This window comes from Oryzias melastigma, unplaced genomic scaffold, assembly GCF_002922805.2.
Source record: "Oryzias melastigma strain HK-1 unplaced genomic scaffold, ASM292280v2 sc00247, whole genome shotgun sequence".
NCBI lineage: Eukaryota > Metazoa > Chordata > Actinopteri > Beloniformes > Adrianichthyidae > Oryzias > Oryzias melastigma.
Window position 1 is genome coordinate 314229 of NW_023416889.1, and position 20094 is coordinate 334322.

The 20094-nt window shown below is 40.9% G+C and overlaps 2 protein-coding genes across 6 annotated transcripts in view; one reads left to right on the forward strand and one right to left on the reverse strand.

The window, feature by feature from the left end:
* The window catches only part of tcaim (T cell activation inhibitor, mitochondrial), a gene marked incomplete at its 3' end in the record, with an annotated part of 12184 nt that extends 4948 nt beyond the window's left edge, over positions 1 to 7236 (reverse strand). For both annotated transcript variants that reach the window (XM_024262289.2, XM_024262288.2), the window contains 5 exon segments: positions 611 to 863; positions 940 to 1090; positions 2390 to 2513; positions 3940 to 4024; positions 7094 to 7236. In XM_024262289.2, coding sequence (XP_024118057.1) covers positions 611 to 863; positions 940 to 1090; positions 2390 to 2513; positions 3940 to 3974 — 563 coding nt within the window.
* Positions 6573 to 18609, forward strand: ggctb (gamma-glutamylcyclotransferase b). 4 transcript variants are annotated; one of them, XM_036210797.1, is made up of 6 exons: positions 6818 to 6965; positions 9049 to 9204; positions 10380 to 10525; positions 10611 to 10743; positions 11973 to 12234; positions 18408 to 18609. In XM_036210797.1, exons 1-5 carry the CDS (start codon positions 6948 to 6950, stop codon positions 12231 to 12233), a joined length of 714 nt encoding a protein of 237 aa, XP_036066690.1. In that variant the 5' UTR covers positions 6818 to 6947; the 3' UTR covers position 12234; positions 18408 to 18609. The 4 variants fall into 4 exon arrangements, with proteins under 4 accessions (XP_024118062.1, XP_036066690.1, XP_036066691.1 ...); XM_036210798.1 differs by having other exon boundaries at positions 11973 to 12123; XM_024262294.2 differs by lacking the exons at positions 6818 to 6965; positions 18408 to 18609 and adding an exon at positions 6573 to 6709 and having other exon boundaries at positions 11973 to 12379.
* Positions 18610 to 20094: the final 1485 nt, after the last annotated feature.

Genomic DNA, 20094 nt, shown 5'->3' on the forward strand with positions numbered 1-20094 from the left:
TCAGCTTAATCTTCAATCAAAATTAAAGAATGTTTTTGTCCAGATTACATGTTATTTTTTCTTTTATGAGGTGGGATTACCAAAAAACTCCACATATCTGCTCCTGGTCTGGCCCTATTGTCAGATTTTAGAACCCTTTGTGGCCCACGAGTCAAAACTTTTGCCTCCCCCTGTTCTAGTCCATCATAGGATTTATTTTGAGTCAGGATTTGATGTTTTCTAGTAGATTCCGTACCCATATCTTGGCATGAGGGTGACACATCAATCATGATTAATGAAGGAAAAACACAGGACCAACTTAACTTTCAAACGGCACTGTTAGGATCCTGGAAACATGGCGGCTCTAGAAGTCGTAGGATTAGCTTTTATAATGAAGAAACTAACTTGCTCAGATATGCAACACGACTGCAGGTCTCACATCTGGACCAGAAAAGGAGACTCGACTTCAGCTGTTCGGCTCTCAGACAGAGAGGAGTCCAGTCTCAGAAAACAAACCTTTTCTTTACTTGTGTACTAAAGTAAAATTAAAATGGATCAGACAAATCTGAATACATGTTTTTCTGGGAGGAATCTCCATGTGTTTACGTGTTTGGTGTGCATGTAGACTGACTTGAGGACGGGCTCCACCCTCCTGGCCTGCTCCAGCTCCTGCTCCGGGTCTCTGAAACCTGTGAAGGCGTAGTAGCTTTTGTTCCATTTGATGGGTCTGTAGAACGGCACCACTCCTTTAAGGGGACCTTTGGTTTGGTCCGACCCTCTGAGCTCCTGCATGTGCTCCACAGACAGGCTGCAGGACCCCAGAACCTCCATCACCGTGCTGAGGACGTCGCTGGTGCGTAAGGTGAAGCTGACGCTCCGGAAACCTGCCAATCGGACACAAAGTGTAATATCTTCCTAAAACGTAGCTCTCCATCAGAAGCATCACGAAGAGAGTTCCACCTGAGGACAGAGACTCCGTCTGTGTGCTGCTGCTGTCCTTGGTGTCCCTCATGTAGAAAGTTAGCTTGGTGGGCTCGATGTAGCGGGAGCCGGACTTCTGTAGGGTCTCCAGGTACCCGTTTAGTCTTTTCAGGGAGTTCTCATTCACTTCCTGTCATGAAGGAAACACTATGATGAAGACTATCAGAACAACTCTGAAGAAGTCCTCCAGTTTCTCCTCTGATCACGTGATCATTGTTGTTATTTTACTGATATTATCTTTTTGTTTCATGTCCTTTCTCCTGCAAACAGACAGATCACTGAGGGCTTTTCTATGTCATCTGTCTGGAAACCGAGATAATGCAGTTTCCCCTGAAGCCTCTAGGGGAGGTCATTATTTTCCCAGAGCCTCTAACCATTCCCAAATGTTCTGATAGTCCTTGAGTTTCTCTAACGACAATTTACAAAGAAAATTAGAGGAGTTTAGACAGTACTAATTGTGCTCAGATGTTCCCAGAGGCTTCTGGATGTTTAACTGATAATGGTGGTGGAAAATAAAACCAATGATTAGATGCATCAATTATGATCCATAAACAATTCCAAATTGTTTTATGAATCTTAAACAATTAATAATTGAAAAATGAATATAATTTAAAGCAAAAGTAACTAGAAAAGTTGCATTACCTGTGATAATGCTAGTGTGAATGCTTTTTGCTAAAAAGTAGTCGCTGACGACGCTGAAGCTTTTTGCTGAAAATTGTGACGCAATTTACTTTACTACTTTACTTGCTGAAGGGATTTGCTAAAAATAAAAAAGCTTTTTGCTAAATGTTAAATTTGCTAAAAGACTGAAAATTTGGTTAAAGAGCTATTAAAGAGTGCTGAAGTTGACCTAAATTTCTAAAAAAAAATGTTGTAGTAAAATTGCTTAAAAATCCCTAATACAGTGTGTATTAGGGATACAGTGTGTTGCTTAAATATGAGCTAAACTCTAAATTAGCTCAAAAAACCTTAGTGGAAGCCAAAAATTAGCCAAAAAAGCTAGTACAGTGCCTAAATACTAGTTGAACTCAAAAATAGCTTAAAACTTCTCAGTAAACTAATGGATATATTTAAGGGTTTCTTGATAATCTACTGAAAATTTAGAAATTTGAAGACTTTCTTGTTCGTTTCCCATGGGGCATATTTTGCTCAATTTCTCAAAAACTATCAAATTTATGAATAGCTCTGGTTTTTGTAGGGTGAGCCTGCCTGCATCCTACAAGGGGTAAGGGGTTCACACAAAAACTCACTTCTGTGGATCATTCAAACAGATTATTTTAGAGTTTTTTAAAATAAAGTTGAGAAAATGTTTCTCTGAAGGGACTTGGATTGAAACAACCTTCAGTTCTTTAGCTTGGTTTGATTGTGTAGCTCCTGAAGACGAACTCAACAGTGAAGAAGAAACACACTGAACAGAATCTAAACGTACCCTCTCTCTAGGGTGCTGACCAAAGAAGTCTGGGTGAACGGCTAAGTAAAAGGGTCGCAGAGCGTTGACGGCCTCAGCGCCTGACAGAGCTCGGAGCTGCAGGAAGTGAAGCATCAGGCACTTCCTGTGGGGGCAGAGAGATGAGGGTTAGATCTCATCATGACTGAGGCGGCATGTCTCCATGTCTGAGGGATCGGACATCAACAACTTACCAAATAAACTCCATTATGACTACTATCAAAATAGTGAGCAACTCATGCAGTCACTGGTAATTACCGTATTTTATGTATACGTCTGTTTTTTTTTTTTGCATAGTTTGGCGGGTGGTGTGACTTATACTCAAAGTGAATTACATGAGATTACTTTTAGAAAAAAATAGCTTCAACCACTAGAAGGCACTGTAGGGGCATGCAGCACTATTTGCTACTGACTGTAATGCAGGAGAAGAAGCTCCGCTCAGGAATTGTTTCCAAAATGACATAAACTAAGAATTTATTCGGTTCAGTGATTTTAAGTGTTACTAAGAAATTATTTGACTTGTTGTTGATTAGAATAGTTGTTCATCTGTTGAGCTAATATACTCTATTCGTCCAATGCTTCATGAAGAAAGCTAAATAGGCTTCAGAGGCCAAATTCAGCTTAATCTTCAATCAAAATTAAAGAATGTTTTTGTCCAGATTACATGTTATTTTTTCTTTTATGAGGTGGGATTACCAAAAAAACTCCACATATCTACTCCTGGTCCGGCCCTATTGTCAGATTTTAAAACCCTTTGTGGCCCACGAGTCAAAACTTTCTCCTCCCCCTGTTCTAGTCCATCATAGGATTTATTTTAAATCGGGATTTGATGTTTTCTAGTAGATTCCGTACACATATCTTGGCATGAGGGTGACACATCAAGCTTGATTAGTGACTGACACAGGACCAAAAATGACCAATCAAAGTCAAGGCCATGAATGTAACTTTCACACTGCACTGTTAATCCTGGAAACATGGCAGCTCTAGAAGTCATAGGATTAGCTTTTTTAATGAAGAAACTAACTTGCTTTATAAGTGTTATCTTTCCTTTTATTATTTACTTTTCAAGATGAAATGTCCGTTCTTGGTTATTCTGCTAAACACATTTCTCCCAAAGATCGCTCCGGATTGAGTTATCATAAAGTTATAGTTTGTATTCATATTATAACCAGTCATTCTAGATATGCAGCAATGATTCAGTCAAAGGCAAAAAGTAACACTTATAGCATTTTGACAGAGTTTGCTGTACTTGAGTGACCAAACACAGGCACCAAAAACGTGGTGACAAAACTCCAGGAGGTGAGACACCTTTAGTCCCATTAAAAGTCTTCTGAAGCTTCCAGAGAGAACAGCTGCTGTCAACACAGCAGACAGCAACACTAGCACCAATTTGTGCAGAAAATGTGCAGAAATTAATCAAAAGGCAGAGAAGCCTCACAATAAGTACATAAAAACCATGCAGCAGCAACCAGCAAACACTCAGAAAATGTGCAGCAACCAACCAGAAACCATGTGGTGGAAAGTCAAATTACCTGGTGCTGCTTTGAAGGACGGCGGTCACAGACATGGCGGCTGCTCAGGGAGGCTCTCAGGCTGCGCCTGAACCTGAAGCTGAGTCTGTGGAACAGCAGAACAGGAACTCTCAGGGATGATTTCAGCAAAGCTTCTGCTTTCTGAAACTTTTACTCAAGTTTGACTTCTTGGAATGAACGGGATTTGGAGTGGGAGTTTACTTAAACTGAGTTTTTTCTAACATTAAAGAAGTTTTTATCTTGATATGCTTGACCTGATCCCTAATAAACGAACAAACAAACCATTCTGCAGAGATAATTACAAACTGCTGATGTCTCCACACAAAGAAACCTGTTAACCCAACTGGTTTCTCTGGTTCCCCGCTTTCAGGAGACCAGGTTAGTTAGACACAAGAAGTGCTTCACCAGCTACTAGAGGAGTGCCAAAATATCGATATCACGATACATTGTGCCATTTAGTCCTGTGATTGATTCTCGATTGGTTCTCACCGAGTATCGATCTTTTATTGTCGTTTGAAGATGCTGTTAAACGTTTTATTTGTCATCCTTTGTTGAGACGTTCCTTTGGAGTTAGATAGGGGGTGCATATTGCAAGACTGGCTGTTGTGAGCACCACATTATTTGTTATTTTTCAATAATTTTGCACTAAGAAGCTATAATTCACGTTTTTACTTCTTCTCGTTTAGATGACTGTAACTCTCTTTTTACCCGTTTTAACAAACGTTCACTAAACCGTCTTCAGCTCGTCCAAAACTCTGCAGCGAGGCTTTTAACAGGAGCCAGTAAACGGACACGCATCACTGCTGTCTGCTTTACAATAGTCACCCATTAAAGTCTTAATATATTTTTAAATCTTACTTTTTAGAGCCTTGCATGGTCAAGCCCCAGTGTACATTTCTGACCTTTTAACCCTGTACTCTTCGGCCTGATCCTTGAGGTCTTCCAACCAAAAACCCGCTTTAAGACTAGAGAAGTTCTCTCCTTCCAAGCCGTTGCTCCTCGCCGTGGCGTCAGATCGACTCAGTTGAGTGTTTTACATCCCAGGTCAAAACGTTTTTATTCAAGAGAGCTTTTAGTTGATTTTAGCCCTTTATCATACTATGTCTTACTGTGTTTTTAGTTGTTTTATTATTGTTTTTTATTACTTCTCTGTGTTTTGACTTGATGTTATGCTCTTTTTGTAAAGCACTTTGTGATTCTCCGTAAAGTGTTATAGAAATAAACATATTCTATAGAAATAAATAGTGGCACTGCTGGTCATGTTTACATTGTTAACACTGAACTTTACAGATAATTCTAATTCAATTGGTGTTATTTCTTGTCAAAGCTAGTATTACTGATTTCAGCCATGTTGTCATTCAGTGTCTATTATTTGTTTCACAAAATAACACACAAGTTGTGTATGTTTGTGTTCAAGTTAAAGAAAAAATGGGGATAGATTTTCTAAAAATATGTGATTTTCTTTTTACTGTGAGTTAGAGATGGTTTTCAGCAATTATCGCAGTATTGCAATATCATCGATAATGTGAGATATGTACCATGTATCGTGTCGTGAGGTACCCAGTGATTCCAGCCCTACTAGCTACTCAAGTCTCCTCTCAAACTTTGCTTCCATAAAGGACGAATACTCAAGAACACGTCTTAAAAGCCTCCACAGAAATACTGCAATGGGTAAAGGTTGGGTTTTATATTCATTATACAATTACAGTAAATCAGATCGTTAAACACTAAAATAATACTACATAAATTTATTAGGGCCATGCATGTTGACTCATTAATGCACGCGACTAACAGGTTAATATTTATTAACGTCAATTAACCGCACCACTCGGTCTTTCTCTTTCCCTAATCGGTGCAGTCATCCCCAGAGTGCATTAAAAGAGTGCATCATTGGGTTCTTTTCCCACTGATACCACAGATATTTACAAAATAATTAAATATTCAATTGGTTTTTAGTACTTTAATCTTGATATTTTTTTTAGTTTAGATCACTTTTTTACAAAAAGCGGACTATTTGATCCATGGTTTGGCGCATTGTCATGTTGTTTTGCATTGTTTCATTTTGTGATTATTCGCAAATAAGTGGTCGACAAATACTGTAAATAAAAAAAATAACTGAAATCAACCGCAATTCATTTTTCTGCAGGTTTGCAATTAACTAGTTAATTTTTTAATTGATTCCCGGACCCAAAATGTATATTAATATTCAAATAAAAAATTTAAAAAATTCCAGTAAAGAATATAAAAAAACAACAATTGAGAAATAAAGTTGTTGCTGTTCAAAGGGCATTTGAGGACCTTATGAATTAAAAAACAGAACTTTTGTCTTCTAAATGTCTGTTTGTGCACCGAGGATCCCCATTTACATGGAGGGCCGGACTTTGACACATGTGATCTAGAGGGAATGGTCAAAATTCAATATAGTATTTGTACCTGCGTTCCCTTTTGCTGCAGATTTAACAAACTGCAAGTATGTGACAAAACTAAGCACTCCTCACACTTTTGTGTACTCCTCAGCCATCCATGTAAATGTTCATAGACATAGTTAGAATTTCATTTTAACCCCTGGTGCATGATGGTCACTGCTACCACTGACTGTATTATATAGATTAATATATGTCTATAATCACTACAGTGGACAGCTACTAAAAAGTTTATCTCTTTATTGCAGTGGGTTCTGACAAGGATAAAAACATTCATGCATCATAGGGTTAAAAGAAGAAATATTTAAAGGTACATTCAGTTTTTGGAGTAGACCGGATTCATTGACGTAAGTAAACAGATTGGAGGGTGCGTGGTCACTGGATTGACATGTAATCGTCCTATCGTCAGCTACCAAACTGCTCCGGTGGGCGTGTCCGAGCGCCCCAAAGGCATGTTAGCCGTTTTCTGCGAGGAAGGAGTCCGGCGACTCCCGCAGATGAAGGAGCAGCGTGTCAGTTGACCATAGGAGGCTTCCGTCCCTCGGGCGGGTTGTGATTGGGAACCGGGACTGGGTCCGGCCCGTTATGCCTCATTCCATCCGGGTAACCCTAGTACATGACCTGCTCCACCGACCCCCTGCTGTCGTAAACTGCGGAGGTTCGGTTGTTCCGTTTAGTCCGCACAAACTAACTGTCTGAGGGAGTCAGTTCAGCCGAAAACACGCAGATACCTGAAGCGCAGTGAGCCGATCCTGTTTACACCGCTGTTCTTCTGCTGACGGCTCCGCGCTGAATCACTAAGCGGCCGCACGCCCGCGCCCCCTAACGGCCAAACTGAGAACTGCACATATATATTATGGTTAAATAGCACAACTGGAACCTGAAAGACTAATGTTGGCACCCCTGTTTGTTTTTCAAAGGTAAAATAAACTAATAAAAATACATTTAAATAAAATAGACCCAATAAATAAAGCAACAACGGTCAACTTAGTAACCTGCAATGTTGTTTTATAGAATTTATTTCATTTTGGGAGGATTAAAATGTTACAGCTGTAATTATTATCGCGTTATAAAAAGATTTATTAAATTCAACTGTGCAAATAGATCATTTACTTACTTAATGAACATAATCAAAACCATAATAAAGATAAATGAAGGTACATATATTAAATTAGAAATGAGGTAGTTTTCTCCAAATCAACTTGGTGGTTCAGAGAATGTATTGTTACTTTTTGGATTGTTGCCCAGCCAGCATGGCGAAGTGGGCCCCATATGGTTTAAAATGGGGCAGAAAATGTGGGCTCCAAATGGGTTTGTCCGCAGTTTCTATGGTGGCCTCACCTGTGTTTGTTTGCCCTCATTGGCTTAAGTGGACACACTGTGGGGAGGCTTGCTATGCTATCCAGCAGCCTGGTGGACAGCGGAGGTTGCTAGCTCAATACACCAGAACTTGCTAGCTCGATACAGCGAAGCTCGCTAGCTCGCCGTAGAGGAGCTCAATAGCATGCTACATAGGAGCTTGCTAGCATGCTTCAGTGGAGCTTACTAACTTGCCACAGAAGAGCTCACCAGCATTCTACAGAGGAGCTCGCTAGCATGCTACAATGAAGCTCGCTATCATGCTACAGATGAGCTTGCTAACTTGCCACAGAAGAGCTCACTAGCTTGCTACAGTGGAGCTCGCTACCATGCTACTGAGGAACTTGTTAGCATGCTACAGCTGAGCTTGCTAACTTCCAAAAGAAGAGCTCACTAGCATGCTACAGTGGAGCTCGCTAACACGCTATAGTGGAGCTCGCTATTACGACACGCTGTCCACTGGGTGGCTGGCTAGCGTAGTTAACTAACTTACTGAGTCCCCACTTGAGTCAATGTGGGCAAACACAGAAACTGCAGACAAACCCAATTGGGGCCCAAATGTTCTGACCGCTTTTAAACCACATGGCCCCACTCTGCCTTTCTGGCTGGGTGGTTTGGTAAAAACATGCAGACCTCACACGTTTTGTACCAAGTCTGGTCCACTTGTCAGCTGTAACTGCTCTGTTCTCCTCACCATTAAGAAAATTGTGAGGATCTCTGGTCTGACTTGCAGAGTTGGTGTAGAGTCCAGTAAACTCTGATGATCACGCCACAGTGATCAAGATGCCTTCTAAAGCTTTGATGTGTCTCTTTGTGTGTCTCTCTTAAGTTTGAGTTTTTTGTCTCTAAAACCCTTTCTTTTTTGACACAAGCCCTTCATCTTTGTTGGATAAGGAATAATAAATGAAAAGTTTGCAAATTTTTTGGGTGTGGGTGGGCAGAAGCATCACCTCTGAAGCTCACACTGTTATAGAAAACATAAGAGCAGGTGGAATAAGAGAACAGTTGAGCTCCAGCACGTAATGGTTTGGACTGACTGGTGTAAATATGCTTTACTAAACACAGAGCCACAAACCAGGCCTGAAAGAATCAGCAGTGTTTCTCGTTCTGAGGTGGAGGCTCGTGTTTGTGCGCGCACGCCTCTGTGTACGCTGTAATGTGGTTTCTGGGTCCATGAGGTGAACTCGTCATTGTAAATGTGAATAGAAGCTGTGCTGATGGGCTGGATTAGGAAGAGAATGGTGCGTGTGCTGGAAGCCTGCGGTGCTCCAGGCCTCACCTGAGCTCTTCCTCTCTGCCAACACTGACTCACCCTCTCTCTCCTCAGCTGGCCTTTTCCCTCCCTGTGTTCCTGATAGCAGTTCATGCTAGCATGGAGAACAACCACACCTTCCTGTACTTTGCGTATGGCAGTAATCTACTGAAGGAGCGCCTGCGACTCAAGAATCCCTCAGCGACTGTCCTCTGTGTGGCGAGGCTTAAGGTGAGTCAGACGGAGAAGGTGATGTTCAGGTTTCATCGCGATAAATGGATAAAACAAGCATAGACGAGCTTATCCCAAATAACATGGCTATTAGGAACTTTCAGACATTGGGTAGCTCCATTAAAGACTACTGCTGACATTCTACAACACGTGTGTCAAAGTCAAGGCCCGGGGGCTGGATCTGGCCCTCCAGAAAATTTTATTTTAGAATTATTAATGGCCCGATGTTATCTTGCGCTTATTTCTAACTTGCTTTTATAATTTTGACAAAATATATTTTTATGGAGAGTAAAATATTGAAAGTTATTTAAGGTTTCAGTTGATTTATTCTGGAATAATATTCCTGCCTTTTTATTATTCATAATTATGTTAAAAAGTTATGGTTTTAAAGTTAAAAATTGTCATTCTGTTAGCTTTTTGGACTATTTTGGCATTTACTAAGATTTTTTGGGCTATTTTGGAGTTAAGCTAATATTTCAGCTATATGCTAGCTGTTTTGGCAAATTTAGGCTTTTTTTCTTTTTTGTCCATTTTGAAGTTTAGCTAATATTTTAGTTGCATGCTAGCTGTTTTTTTTTTGATAATTTATATATGTATTTATATATATTTTTTTAGGCTGTTTTGGAGTTAGGCCAATATTTACACACTAGCTGTTTTGGCTAATGTGGGCTTTTTTTTCATTTTTTTAGGCTATTTTGAAATTTAGCTTTTTTTAAGCGACATGCTGGCTGATTTGGCTAACCTAAGGTGTTTTTTTGTTGTTGTTTTTTTGTTTGTTTTTTAGGCAAATTTGGCATTTAGCTAATATTTTTGGCTGGCTATCAGCTTCAGCATTTTCACCTACCAACTTCAGTGTTTTTAGCTTTCAAAGTCAGCACTAGCATCTTCAGCGGACAAATTCACCTTGCAGCATTCACACTAGAATTAATGTGGGTAATGCTAAATATCTAGTTCATAATTATGTTCAAAAGTTACGGTTTTAAAGTTTTAATTATGCAGTTTCAGAGTGTTCAATAAATGTTCATCCTGTTTAGCCACCGACCTAAGGAGTGTTTTAGATTTTGGCCCCTGGTGTGATTGAGTTTGACACCCCTGTTCTACAATATCTGGTTACCATGGTGATGGTTCAGTCAAGCAATAGAACTCACACTGCATATATTCCTCATCTTTTCCAGGACTACAAGCTGGTTTTTGGGAACCACAAAGGCCTGACCAGTGACCGGTGGCATGGCGGCGTGGCCACCATAGAGCGCAGCCCTGGAGACGAGGTTTGGGGGGTTGTGTGGAAGCTGAGCACATCTGATCTGGAGTCACTAGACAAGTAAAGGTTTCCTCTGAAGATGCCCTGGGTTTCTGTTCTGTTTCTTTGACTGACACCTGTTTCCTCTGTGTGTGTGCACGTTCAGTCAGGAGAACGTGATGTTGGGAGCCTACAGTCCTGTGGAGCTGTCGGTGAAGACGAAGGGCGAGGAGCTGAGCTGCCGCACCTACATCATGAACAGCTGTGTGTACGCGCCTCCGTCGCCACAGTACCTGCAGGTGAGGGGCTTTCTGCTGTTGGGGATTACTTTTGCACTTTTGTACAGGTTACTATGCAAACGTGACCTTGGTTTTTATGGGCTGTCTCTTAGATTGTGGTTTTGAACCCTTCACTACACTGCTTGCTGTTGACTTGGGGCAAAGATAGTCTCATAGTTTGTGTCTAGGGACTTGGAGGTTCTTTTGAAGTTGCTAAACCTGAGCTTAAAATTCTACTATTGTGGTTATAAAAGTCAGTGTCTGTTTAATGTTGAAAACACTGATACTGAACGTGTTCAGGTTTGATGATTTGATGGATCATGTTGAGATTTATTTATTGGTCTTCTAAGTTTTAATTCTGAAATAAAAACATAAAAAACAAACCAAAAAAAATAAATAAATAAGTGAGACACATAGAGGAGGAAATATTGATAACAGTTTTAGCAGAACAAAAGTGAAATCTGTGGATTAAATCATCCTTCTGTCAAAAATAAGGAGAAGCAGTGATCTTAAAGGGCTTACACCAGGGGTCTGCAACCTTTAACAGTAAAAGAGCCATCTAGACTCATTTTCAACAGATCAAAACCAAGAAAGAGCCGCAAATTCCTATTTGTTCCTATTTGTCTTCACTTTTCTCTGCCAGAATTCCAGAATGTTCTTTGGCGTATGTTACCATGCAGAGTTTAAACGCTAAATCCAATGGCTCTTTCTTTGCCATCACTACACAACACAAATAGTGCCAACAGCTGCTGTCTGCACATCAGTGCACGAGCCCGGGGAGCTTATGAAGCTAGCTGCTCCCTGCTAATTTCCGGAGGCTAGCAGAATGTTTGTGTTAGCCTGAGGGCGATGCTAGCAGTGCAGACTCTTCTTGAAAAAGGCAAATCTCAACTTATGACATCAGATTGTGAGGACCTGCTCGTTTTGTGGGTATGGGAGGGGCTTCTGCTGAGAGAGCAGGTTTGGAGAGGATTATTCACAAATGTGTGAACAGATCAGAAAACCGCTTTGGGGGTCTTTATAGCGAGCAATGAACAGTATAATACACTTTAAAGCTTTGTTGATTTTGCATGTACACAGACCCTTTAAGATGGGTCAGGAGCGTGCACGTGTGTTCCCTCGTTCATGTGTCTGTGAAACATCTGGAATCAGCTGACAGAGGAGCGCCAGCATGTTTCCAGGCTCCCACTTTTGTCTCTTTGACGGCTTTGTTCGGGTCGCCCCTACGGTCTGCGTGTGCTCTCCTACAGGTGATCATGATGGGAGCGCAACAGAACGGCCTGCCGAAGGAATACCAGGACAAGCTCCGAGCCATCAGGACCAACATGTTCGAGGGACCCCTGCCCGTCATGACTGAGCTGGAGCAGGTGCTGAGGAGGGCCAGAGGGGCTGACTGCTCTGGTACAGTCCACCGGAACCAGCTGACCCGCTTGAGCTGTTGGGATCCTCCTGCTGAGGCGGGACTGACTAGTCCACTGGCAGCAGCGATCGACACTGATGCACAACAATGAGGCACAAAAGAACAACACTAACACAACAGTCACACTTGTGTAAAACAACACTGACACATAACTCTCCTATGCAACAACACTGACACCCACAGTGATGTCTCACAAACACATTGTGAATAAAGATGTGAGAGCAGAAGTTCAGCAGACACTGGAGTCAGAGACCGACTCATTCATGCTAAAACAGGGAAGCTCCAGTGTGTTTAGGGGAATCTATTGACGAACTTTGATGAGGAAAACTATATTTTTTATTATATGGACAGAACATCAACATCAAGAAGGAGATCATTACAGCTGGAGGCTTTTTCACAGGACAATAAAACGCCAAAACAGAAACTTTAAACAATTGAAAGCCTTAAAACTATAACATCAATAGTGGTACTTAGAACTCAGAAAACCAGAAATTTACAATAGTTTCAACTGATTTTTAATGCAGATCCAATGCTTTGTATTATAGTTAATACATCTGATTTTAATTACAGATTTTTTTACATCAATTATTCAAATGTGAATCCTTTTTTGTTGTAAAGCAATGTCTGGCTCTAGATCCATCACTTTTAGAGGTTGTTTATTAAGAGATTTCACACTTTCCCTGAAATCTTGACAATAGATAAAAATGCTAGCTATTTGTTAGCTATTTTAGCAAAACGCATTTTAGCTGTCATTGTTAATAAACAGAATCTAATGAGATGAAAGCAAGTCAATTTAGTCCCTGTTTGTTTCTGATGAGGAAATCAAACTTCAAATGTGGCTATCAGGACACCCCCCTATTTTGGATGGTGTAGCTCTCTTTACTGGAGATAAGGAAAGTTTTCTAACCCATTCAAGTCCTTCAGCGTTCTCCTCTGCAGTCTGCAGCACAGAGGTAAACAGCAAAATATACAAGTAATGCTTTAACTGTAGAGAATAACAAAAAAAAACAAAATATTCAGTAAATATCAGATCCCTTTATCAAAGTCTTTGCTATTCAAATCTTAGATAACTGATTTGTAGTGTGGAATCATCTCTAATGGTGCATACACACCGAACGCGATTCGTGCGACAAATTTGCTTGACCCTTACCTCTTTCACAGTGCGGTGGATTCGCTGCTCGCCACTTGTCAAAAAATGTGTTCCTGACGCCGCGACCACATGTGGGAGGAGCTACCAGTTCTGTCTGTGGATGTCTCACTTAAAATGAATGGAAGACACAATACATGAGATACAGTGTCGAGGAATCAGGTTTATTTACTATGAAGATTTCTACAAAAACATCACTAATCCTGTCTCCATGTTTGAGTTATGATTATTATTAAAAGATTTCCCCGGTCCAGAAGACTGTGTCTGTATGACAGCCACTTCCACTGTGTTTCTGTGTCTCTGTGGCTGAGCTTGAAGATTCTCTGTTTCATATTATTTTGAGGGGGGGGAAATAAAATTAGGAGTCCTTTTTCCTTTTTTTAATGTTTCGATGAAACCGGAGCTGGTAACCCCTGCAGCATCTCACTGTCTTCCGGCATACTGAGCTCCGCCGCGGGAGCGAAAGCCACTGATCTATAGGGTTGGACACGATTGGGTTTTATGCGGTTCTGGTGCCAAAGTGGTTCTTTGGTTTTGGTTCCTAGTCGGTGCCAATTTCTGAATTTCGCTCCCTGCCCCGCGCTCCCTGGTTCCTGCTCCCAGCTTTGCACTCCACGGTCCCTGGTTCCCACCCTGCGCTACCCTGCTCCCCGCTCCCCGCTCCGCGGTCCCCGGTTCCCGCCCCGCGCTCCACAGTCCCTGCAGTGGCTCTCTGTCTCCCGGTGTGTGGAGTGGGTGAGCCCCGCTGGTCCGGGATGCTGTCTGGCTGCATCCAGAGAACTGCTACGCTGCGACAGGACAAAAACGCCCACTTTGGGTTAATATTCTACCTGCTGATCGGGTCACTGAAAACGTCCCGTGCTAAAAGCTGAGTTCCTGATTGGCAGATGGGTATTTACATTTTGTCTGTGCCGCCCGATTTGCGCCTTGCCGCTCTACTCGATCTGGTGCCAGACCTTTGTACCGCCATCGCTCACATCGCACCACGGGGCTTGAATTTACCTCAGTCTGGACCATTGATTAACATTGGAGATGGACGCTTCTGCCTCGCGAATCACGTTCGGTTTGAATGCACAATAATAGTTTAAAGTCTTTTGAAAGTCTTACTTTCATTTTCTTTTAAACCATTCTAATTATTCTAAATATGTATATAAATAAACATTTATAAATGACACATGGAATATTAAACTATTATTTCTTAACTAATAACTTTAATCAGAACAAGTCTTCACTTTTCTCTGCCAATTTTTAGAACTTTAAAACTGTAAATTTTTAACATCATTATGTATATTAAAAAGGCAGGAATATTATTCCAGAATAAATCAATTTAAACCTTAAATATTTTACTCTCCATTAAAATATATTTTGTAAAAATGATACAAGTGGAAATAAGCGCAAGATAACATCAGGTCATTAATAACAATAAATAAAATGATCTGGAGGACCATATAGAATTACCCAGAGGGCCGGATCCGGCCCCCGGGCCTTGACTTAGACACATGTGGTGTAATGGATGAGCCTTCCTCCCACATGGAAGAGTTGGTCGTGGTGTTCCACGGGGCTCCGTGCTTTATCAACATTTACCATTGTGCTTGCTACATCCAGACATTTAATTTTCTTCTGCTCTTCCTTTACCGTGTCATGGGGCATCTGTCTAAGCAGAAAAAGCTCAGACTTCCCTCTCCCGCCAATTCCTCCAGCTCTTTTAGAGGAATCCCGAAGGGTTCCCTGACCGGCCAAGAGACGTAGTCTCTCCAGCATGCACTGGGTTTTCCCCTGTAGTAACTTACTGGTGTGACAAGCCTGGAACAATCTCCCTGAGGAGGTGTCCAAGAGGCACCTTGTCCAGATGCCTGAGCCACCTTAACTGGCTCCTCTTTTGTACGAAGGAGCAACAGCTCTACTCCAATTTGTCCTTACTTTATCTTTAACTGAGTGTCCAGCCACCCTAAGAAGGCAACTCATTTTACCTATCTGGGACCTTGTTCTTTCAGTCATCCCCCAGACAGTTTTTGACCACAGGTGAGTATAGGAACAAAAATGGTCAGATAAATCGAGATCTTAGCCTACTGGCTTAGCTAGACAGTGCCAATATCTTCAGTCAAAGTCAACAGCTCCCCATCCACACCAAAGTGGTGTTGACAGAAACTGCTTACCTCTTCTGAGGCGCTAGATGGTTTACCAGAATCTCTTCAAGGCTGACTGATAGACCAATCTCCATGGCCTCACCAAACGCCTCCCAGGACCATGTGTTTGCCCAGCCCAGTCGGCCGCTTTCTAGACTGAAGGTACTTGTTGGTTGCATCAGAAGTCCCAAAATCCAGTCAGGAATGGTAGAACTCCATCAGCTTGACACCATCACTTACTTCTGGTGTCCCCCACTGGGTATGAGGATTGCCACCGTGACAGGCACCAGAGACTTTGCAACCCTAGCTTGGAACAGCCACAGAAGCAATATAGATGAAGAACATGTTCCCCTTTGAGTCAAAGACCCCACCTCCCTCTATATCTGTTGGGAGTCAAGAATCTTCCTGACAGAGGAATCAGCCAGACGTTCCCAAGTACTTTTGGGTCTGTCAGGTCTTTCCGGCCTCTTACCCAGCCAATGGATTCAACTCACGCCCAGACACTAATTGGTGGACAACTGCCTCCCTTCTATACCCAAGTGTCCATGACACATGGCCAAGGGTCACCTGAAATGACTACAGAGTAGTTTATTGACCACCTGCCAAGGGTATCCATGTGTACTGATAGACACCCTTGTGTTCAAACATGGAGTTTGTAATAACCTATAATGAGGACAGAATTCCAACAACAGAACACCGTTAGGGTTCAAATCAGGGAGGCCATTCCTTCTGATCACACCCCTCAGTCTGCCACTGTCATTGCACACACAGGTGTTGAAGTCTCTCAAGAGAACAATTGATTCCCCATCAGGATGCTTTTCAATACTCCTCCAAGAGACACAAAAAAGCCTGGGTATTATTAACAAGTGTTTGACCCATAGACCTACCCTCCACCCTAATGTGAAGGGATATGACTCTTGAAGTTCAACACTTAGCAGCCAAGATGGGGACTCACAAGTAAGCTCACATAAGCCTTCCCCCTTTCACACTAGTGGAGTCTAACTAATTTCAAGGGGTAAATTCCAGAAGCCAGGCCACGAGTGGAGGTGAGCCCTACTACATGTAGCCAGAACCTCTCAGTCTGCTGCACAAACTCAGGCTCCTTCTCTCCCAGAGAGGGAGAAGTCCCAAAAGACAAATTCTATGATCAAATGTTTGTCCGCTAACACATCTGCTTTTGACTGTCACCCAAACCACACTGTACCACACTGTAATAACCAGCTATCATGCAGGTGGCAGGGCCCATGACGTAGTGATCCCATGCCATCACTTTGAGCTGGACTTGACTGGGACCCATAGGAAAAGCCCCGGTCACTAGGCACTTGCCTTCAAACTGCAACCCCAGGCCTGGGGTTCAGAGTGGGACCTTCACAAACCAAGTGACGTAAATGTATCTAGATATTTATTTCTCTTAAAAGGGTTGTGAATCCATTCTTGTCACCTAGGACTTGTCGTCCATGAGAGACCTTTCCAGGGTCATTAGCTTAGCCACTGGGATCCCTCAAGCCCCTAAATACCTCCATTACTTTAAGGTGGCAGTCCAAGTGAGCCCAACAAGAGGTCAAAGTCCTAAATACCAAATTCCACAGCCAGAGGTTGACCACCAAAGAATCCACTTTCAACCACCACCCAAAGCACCAACTATATATTAAATCAAGAGATGTACTAGACTTGAAGCATGTCTTAAAGATTTAAATAATTTACTAACTTCTAATTTTTATTTACTAAAGTCAAATGAAAGGGGTTGTGGATTTTGGACATGCGCACTTCAGGAATTCACTCTGTAACAATATGATCACAATGGATGGCATTCATTTGGGCTCCAGTCCAACTGTGGGAAACCTTGGAGTCATTTCTGACTTAACTTAACTTTCAAGACTTAACTTTTTAGTTCTCAAATAAAGGATTCTGGGGAATTATTCTCTCTTCTGTATTATTTCCAAAACAAGAACATCCTTGCTAAAATGACACAAATGAAACAAGTTTGGGACTTTGTGATTAGACTGCTGTAATTCTTTTCCTTCAGGCTGTTCTAAAACTTTTCTTAAAAGTCTCCAGCTATCTATGGCCGACTTACACCAGCAAATTGGTGTAGAGCTGTGCTAAAAACACAACTGAGGCTTGTTTGCTTTCATCATTTGCTTATCTACATCACCAACACAGCATTGTTCATCATGTGGGTTTCAGTATGTAGTTTTAGCATATTTTTGCAACAGTGATCTGTCATGTAAATAAACTTGCTTCAACTCAAAGCAAAACAAATTTTGAAGCATTTTTATGAGTTTTTGTGCATTTTGCTACGCAGCTTCTTTTGTTTTGTGCCCAAATTTCCAGCAAACATTCACATTTTGCTACAAAGTCTTAGTTTTCTCTGTAACCAGAAAGCTACAAACCAGCTTTCTAGTTACAAAGCTTTCTGAGTTTGTTGTGTTTTTGCACTCACGGCAGAAACATGCTGTTCCCTCTTCCAGGAAGTGGTGCTGTGGCAAGAAGGCTAGAAGTTCCATGAATGAGAACAACACCAGAGCGACTGCAGCAACCAAATAAATCACATATTAGGGCTACAATGATTCTAAATAGTCTTGGTGTGAGAAGGCCCTAAAATATTGCCGCAAGAGTTTTGGGCTTTAACGGCCTTTCTTCATTTGAAAAGGATTGATTCAGCTTTATGTTCCACATTTAAAGATTTTTCTTTTATTATTGTCTCTTAATAACAAAAAAATATATTTCAGCTTAAATTCAAATTAAATTGGGTGAAAAATGTTAATCATCCACCAAATTTGAACCGCTGTGGAAATTCTCAGCTAAATTTGAACAGATTAACAAGATGACCTTCGGACTTTTAAACACTTTTGGTTTGATTCAAAGAAAATCTGTTTCTTAATTAAAAAAAAAAAGTGTCCTTCACCTTGGAATATTTTAGACGTCTGATTATCTGTTCAATAATGTTGAGTTTGACAAATGTTCATTCACAGATGTTCTGTGTCCTCAGGAAGCTGTGAGGATGCAGAACCTTCACCTGCTCTGCTGCCGTTCTACCACCTATGATGTGAGATGAAGCCTCAATCTACACAAAGACAGAGGCAGAAGATAATGGAGGTGGAGACCACTGTGTCCATCTGTGAGATGCTATGAATGTGACGACCCGCTGACACCACCATGAAGTCTTGTAAATAAAACATCACTTTAAGTTAGAGCGACGTTTGACTGATTATATTCTTGATTAAAAGATGATACATCCAGGGAAAATAATCTTTGTAACTAGAAATTGGTGTAAAGAATTTGGGTGAAGGGACAAACCAAACCCATGTCTGCACCTCCTCTATGTACGATTAACACCTGTTGGATCCTGAGATATGAAGAGCTCCTCTAGTTTAATTTACAAAGTTTGAGACAAACAAAGTTTATAGCTCCGTTTGGACAACCCATCAGCAAAAAAAATACTACAACCTTAAATTTGCTACAGTTTGGGCTGTAGTAAAAGAAAATCTTAAAATATACTGGACATCATGAAACAAAAAATGTTTTACATTTTTTTAAGTAAATTAAAATGAGTAGAACATTCAGTTTAATCCTTATGCATGGATTAAATATTTGAAGCTTTTATTTTGTTGTGATATTGATGATGTTACGTTGCAGGGTGGTGCAGTGGTTAGCATTCTTTGCTCAAAGCAAGAAGGATTGGTTCAAATCCCGCTGGGATCTTTCTGTGTGGAGTTTGCATGTCTCCCTGTGCATGTGAGGGTTTTCTCCAGGTTCCTCCATCAGTCCAAAAACAGGATTCAGAGGTTAATTGGTGAAACGTTTCCCCTAGATATGAATGTGAGCGTGTGTTCTGCAACATACTGGAGACCGCTTCAGGGAGTATTCTGCCTTTGCCAGACAGTGGATGGGTATAGGCTCCAGCAACCCCGTGACCACTTTGGCTTAAAAAAAAAATTCTAATAATTTAAGTAAATATTGAATTTGTTGTTTTGGTTAACTTGATTAAGTTCTGTTGTTCATTGTTATTAGAATAAGTTTAAAGAACAAATCATTTTCTGCTGCACGGTGTCTTAATGTATCGTATTTCATTTATATTACATGCTTAGATTTAAAATAAAATTGGAGTCTAAGTCAATGCTGATATGTTCATATACTGTAGTAAAATGAGGAAAAGGATGAAGGCCCACAAAAAACATAATAGAAAGAGCATGTTTGAGTTGGCTTTCTTGAAATTCTAATTTAAGCATCAGCACTATATATTTCATTTTGAAAAAAAAAACTTGTATGTGTTATTATCAAAAGTAAAAGAAAGAAATATTACATACAGAAAAGTACTGTTATAATAAAATTACTGTTAATTTTAGAAATGAAGGGCTAAATTGCCACAAAAACATAAATAAAGTGTATTTTTTTCATCAATAAAGTAGAATTTGAGGCTCTCCCTGGGTTTAACTGGCCCAAATGGCTCTTTAAGCATCAAAGGTTGTGGACCCCTGCACTAGACAAACACCATCAGATGACATGGCACCCAAACCATCACCAACAGGATACCCTTTCAGATTGGACTTCAAAACCAGCGTGGATCCTGGTCCTCCACGGTCTAGAGCAAAACATATTTTAATGGAGAGTAAAATATTGAAAGTTATTTAAGGTTTAAGTTGATTTATTCTGGAATAATATTCCTGCCTTTTTAT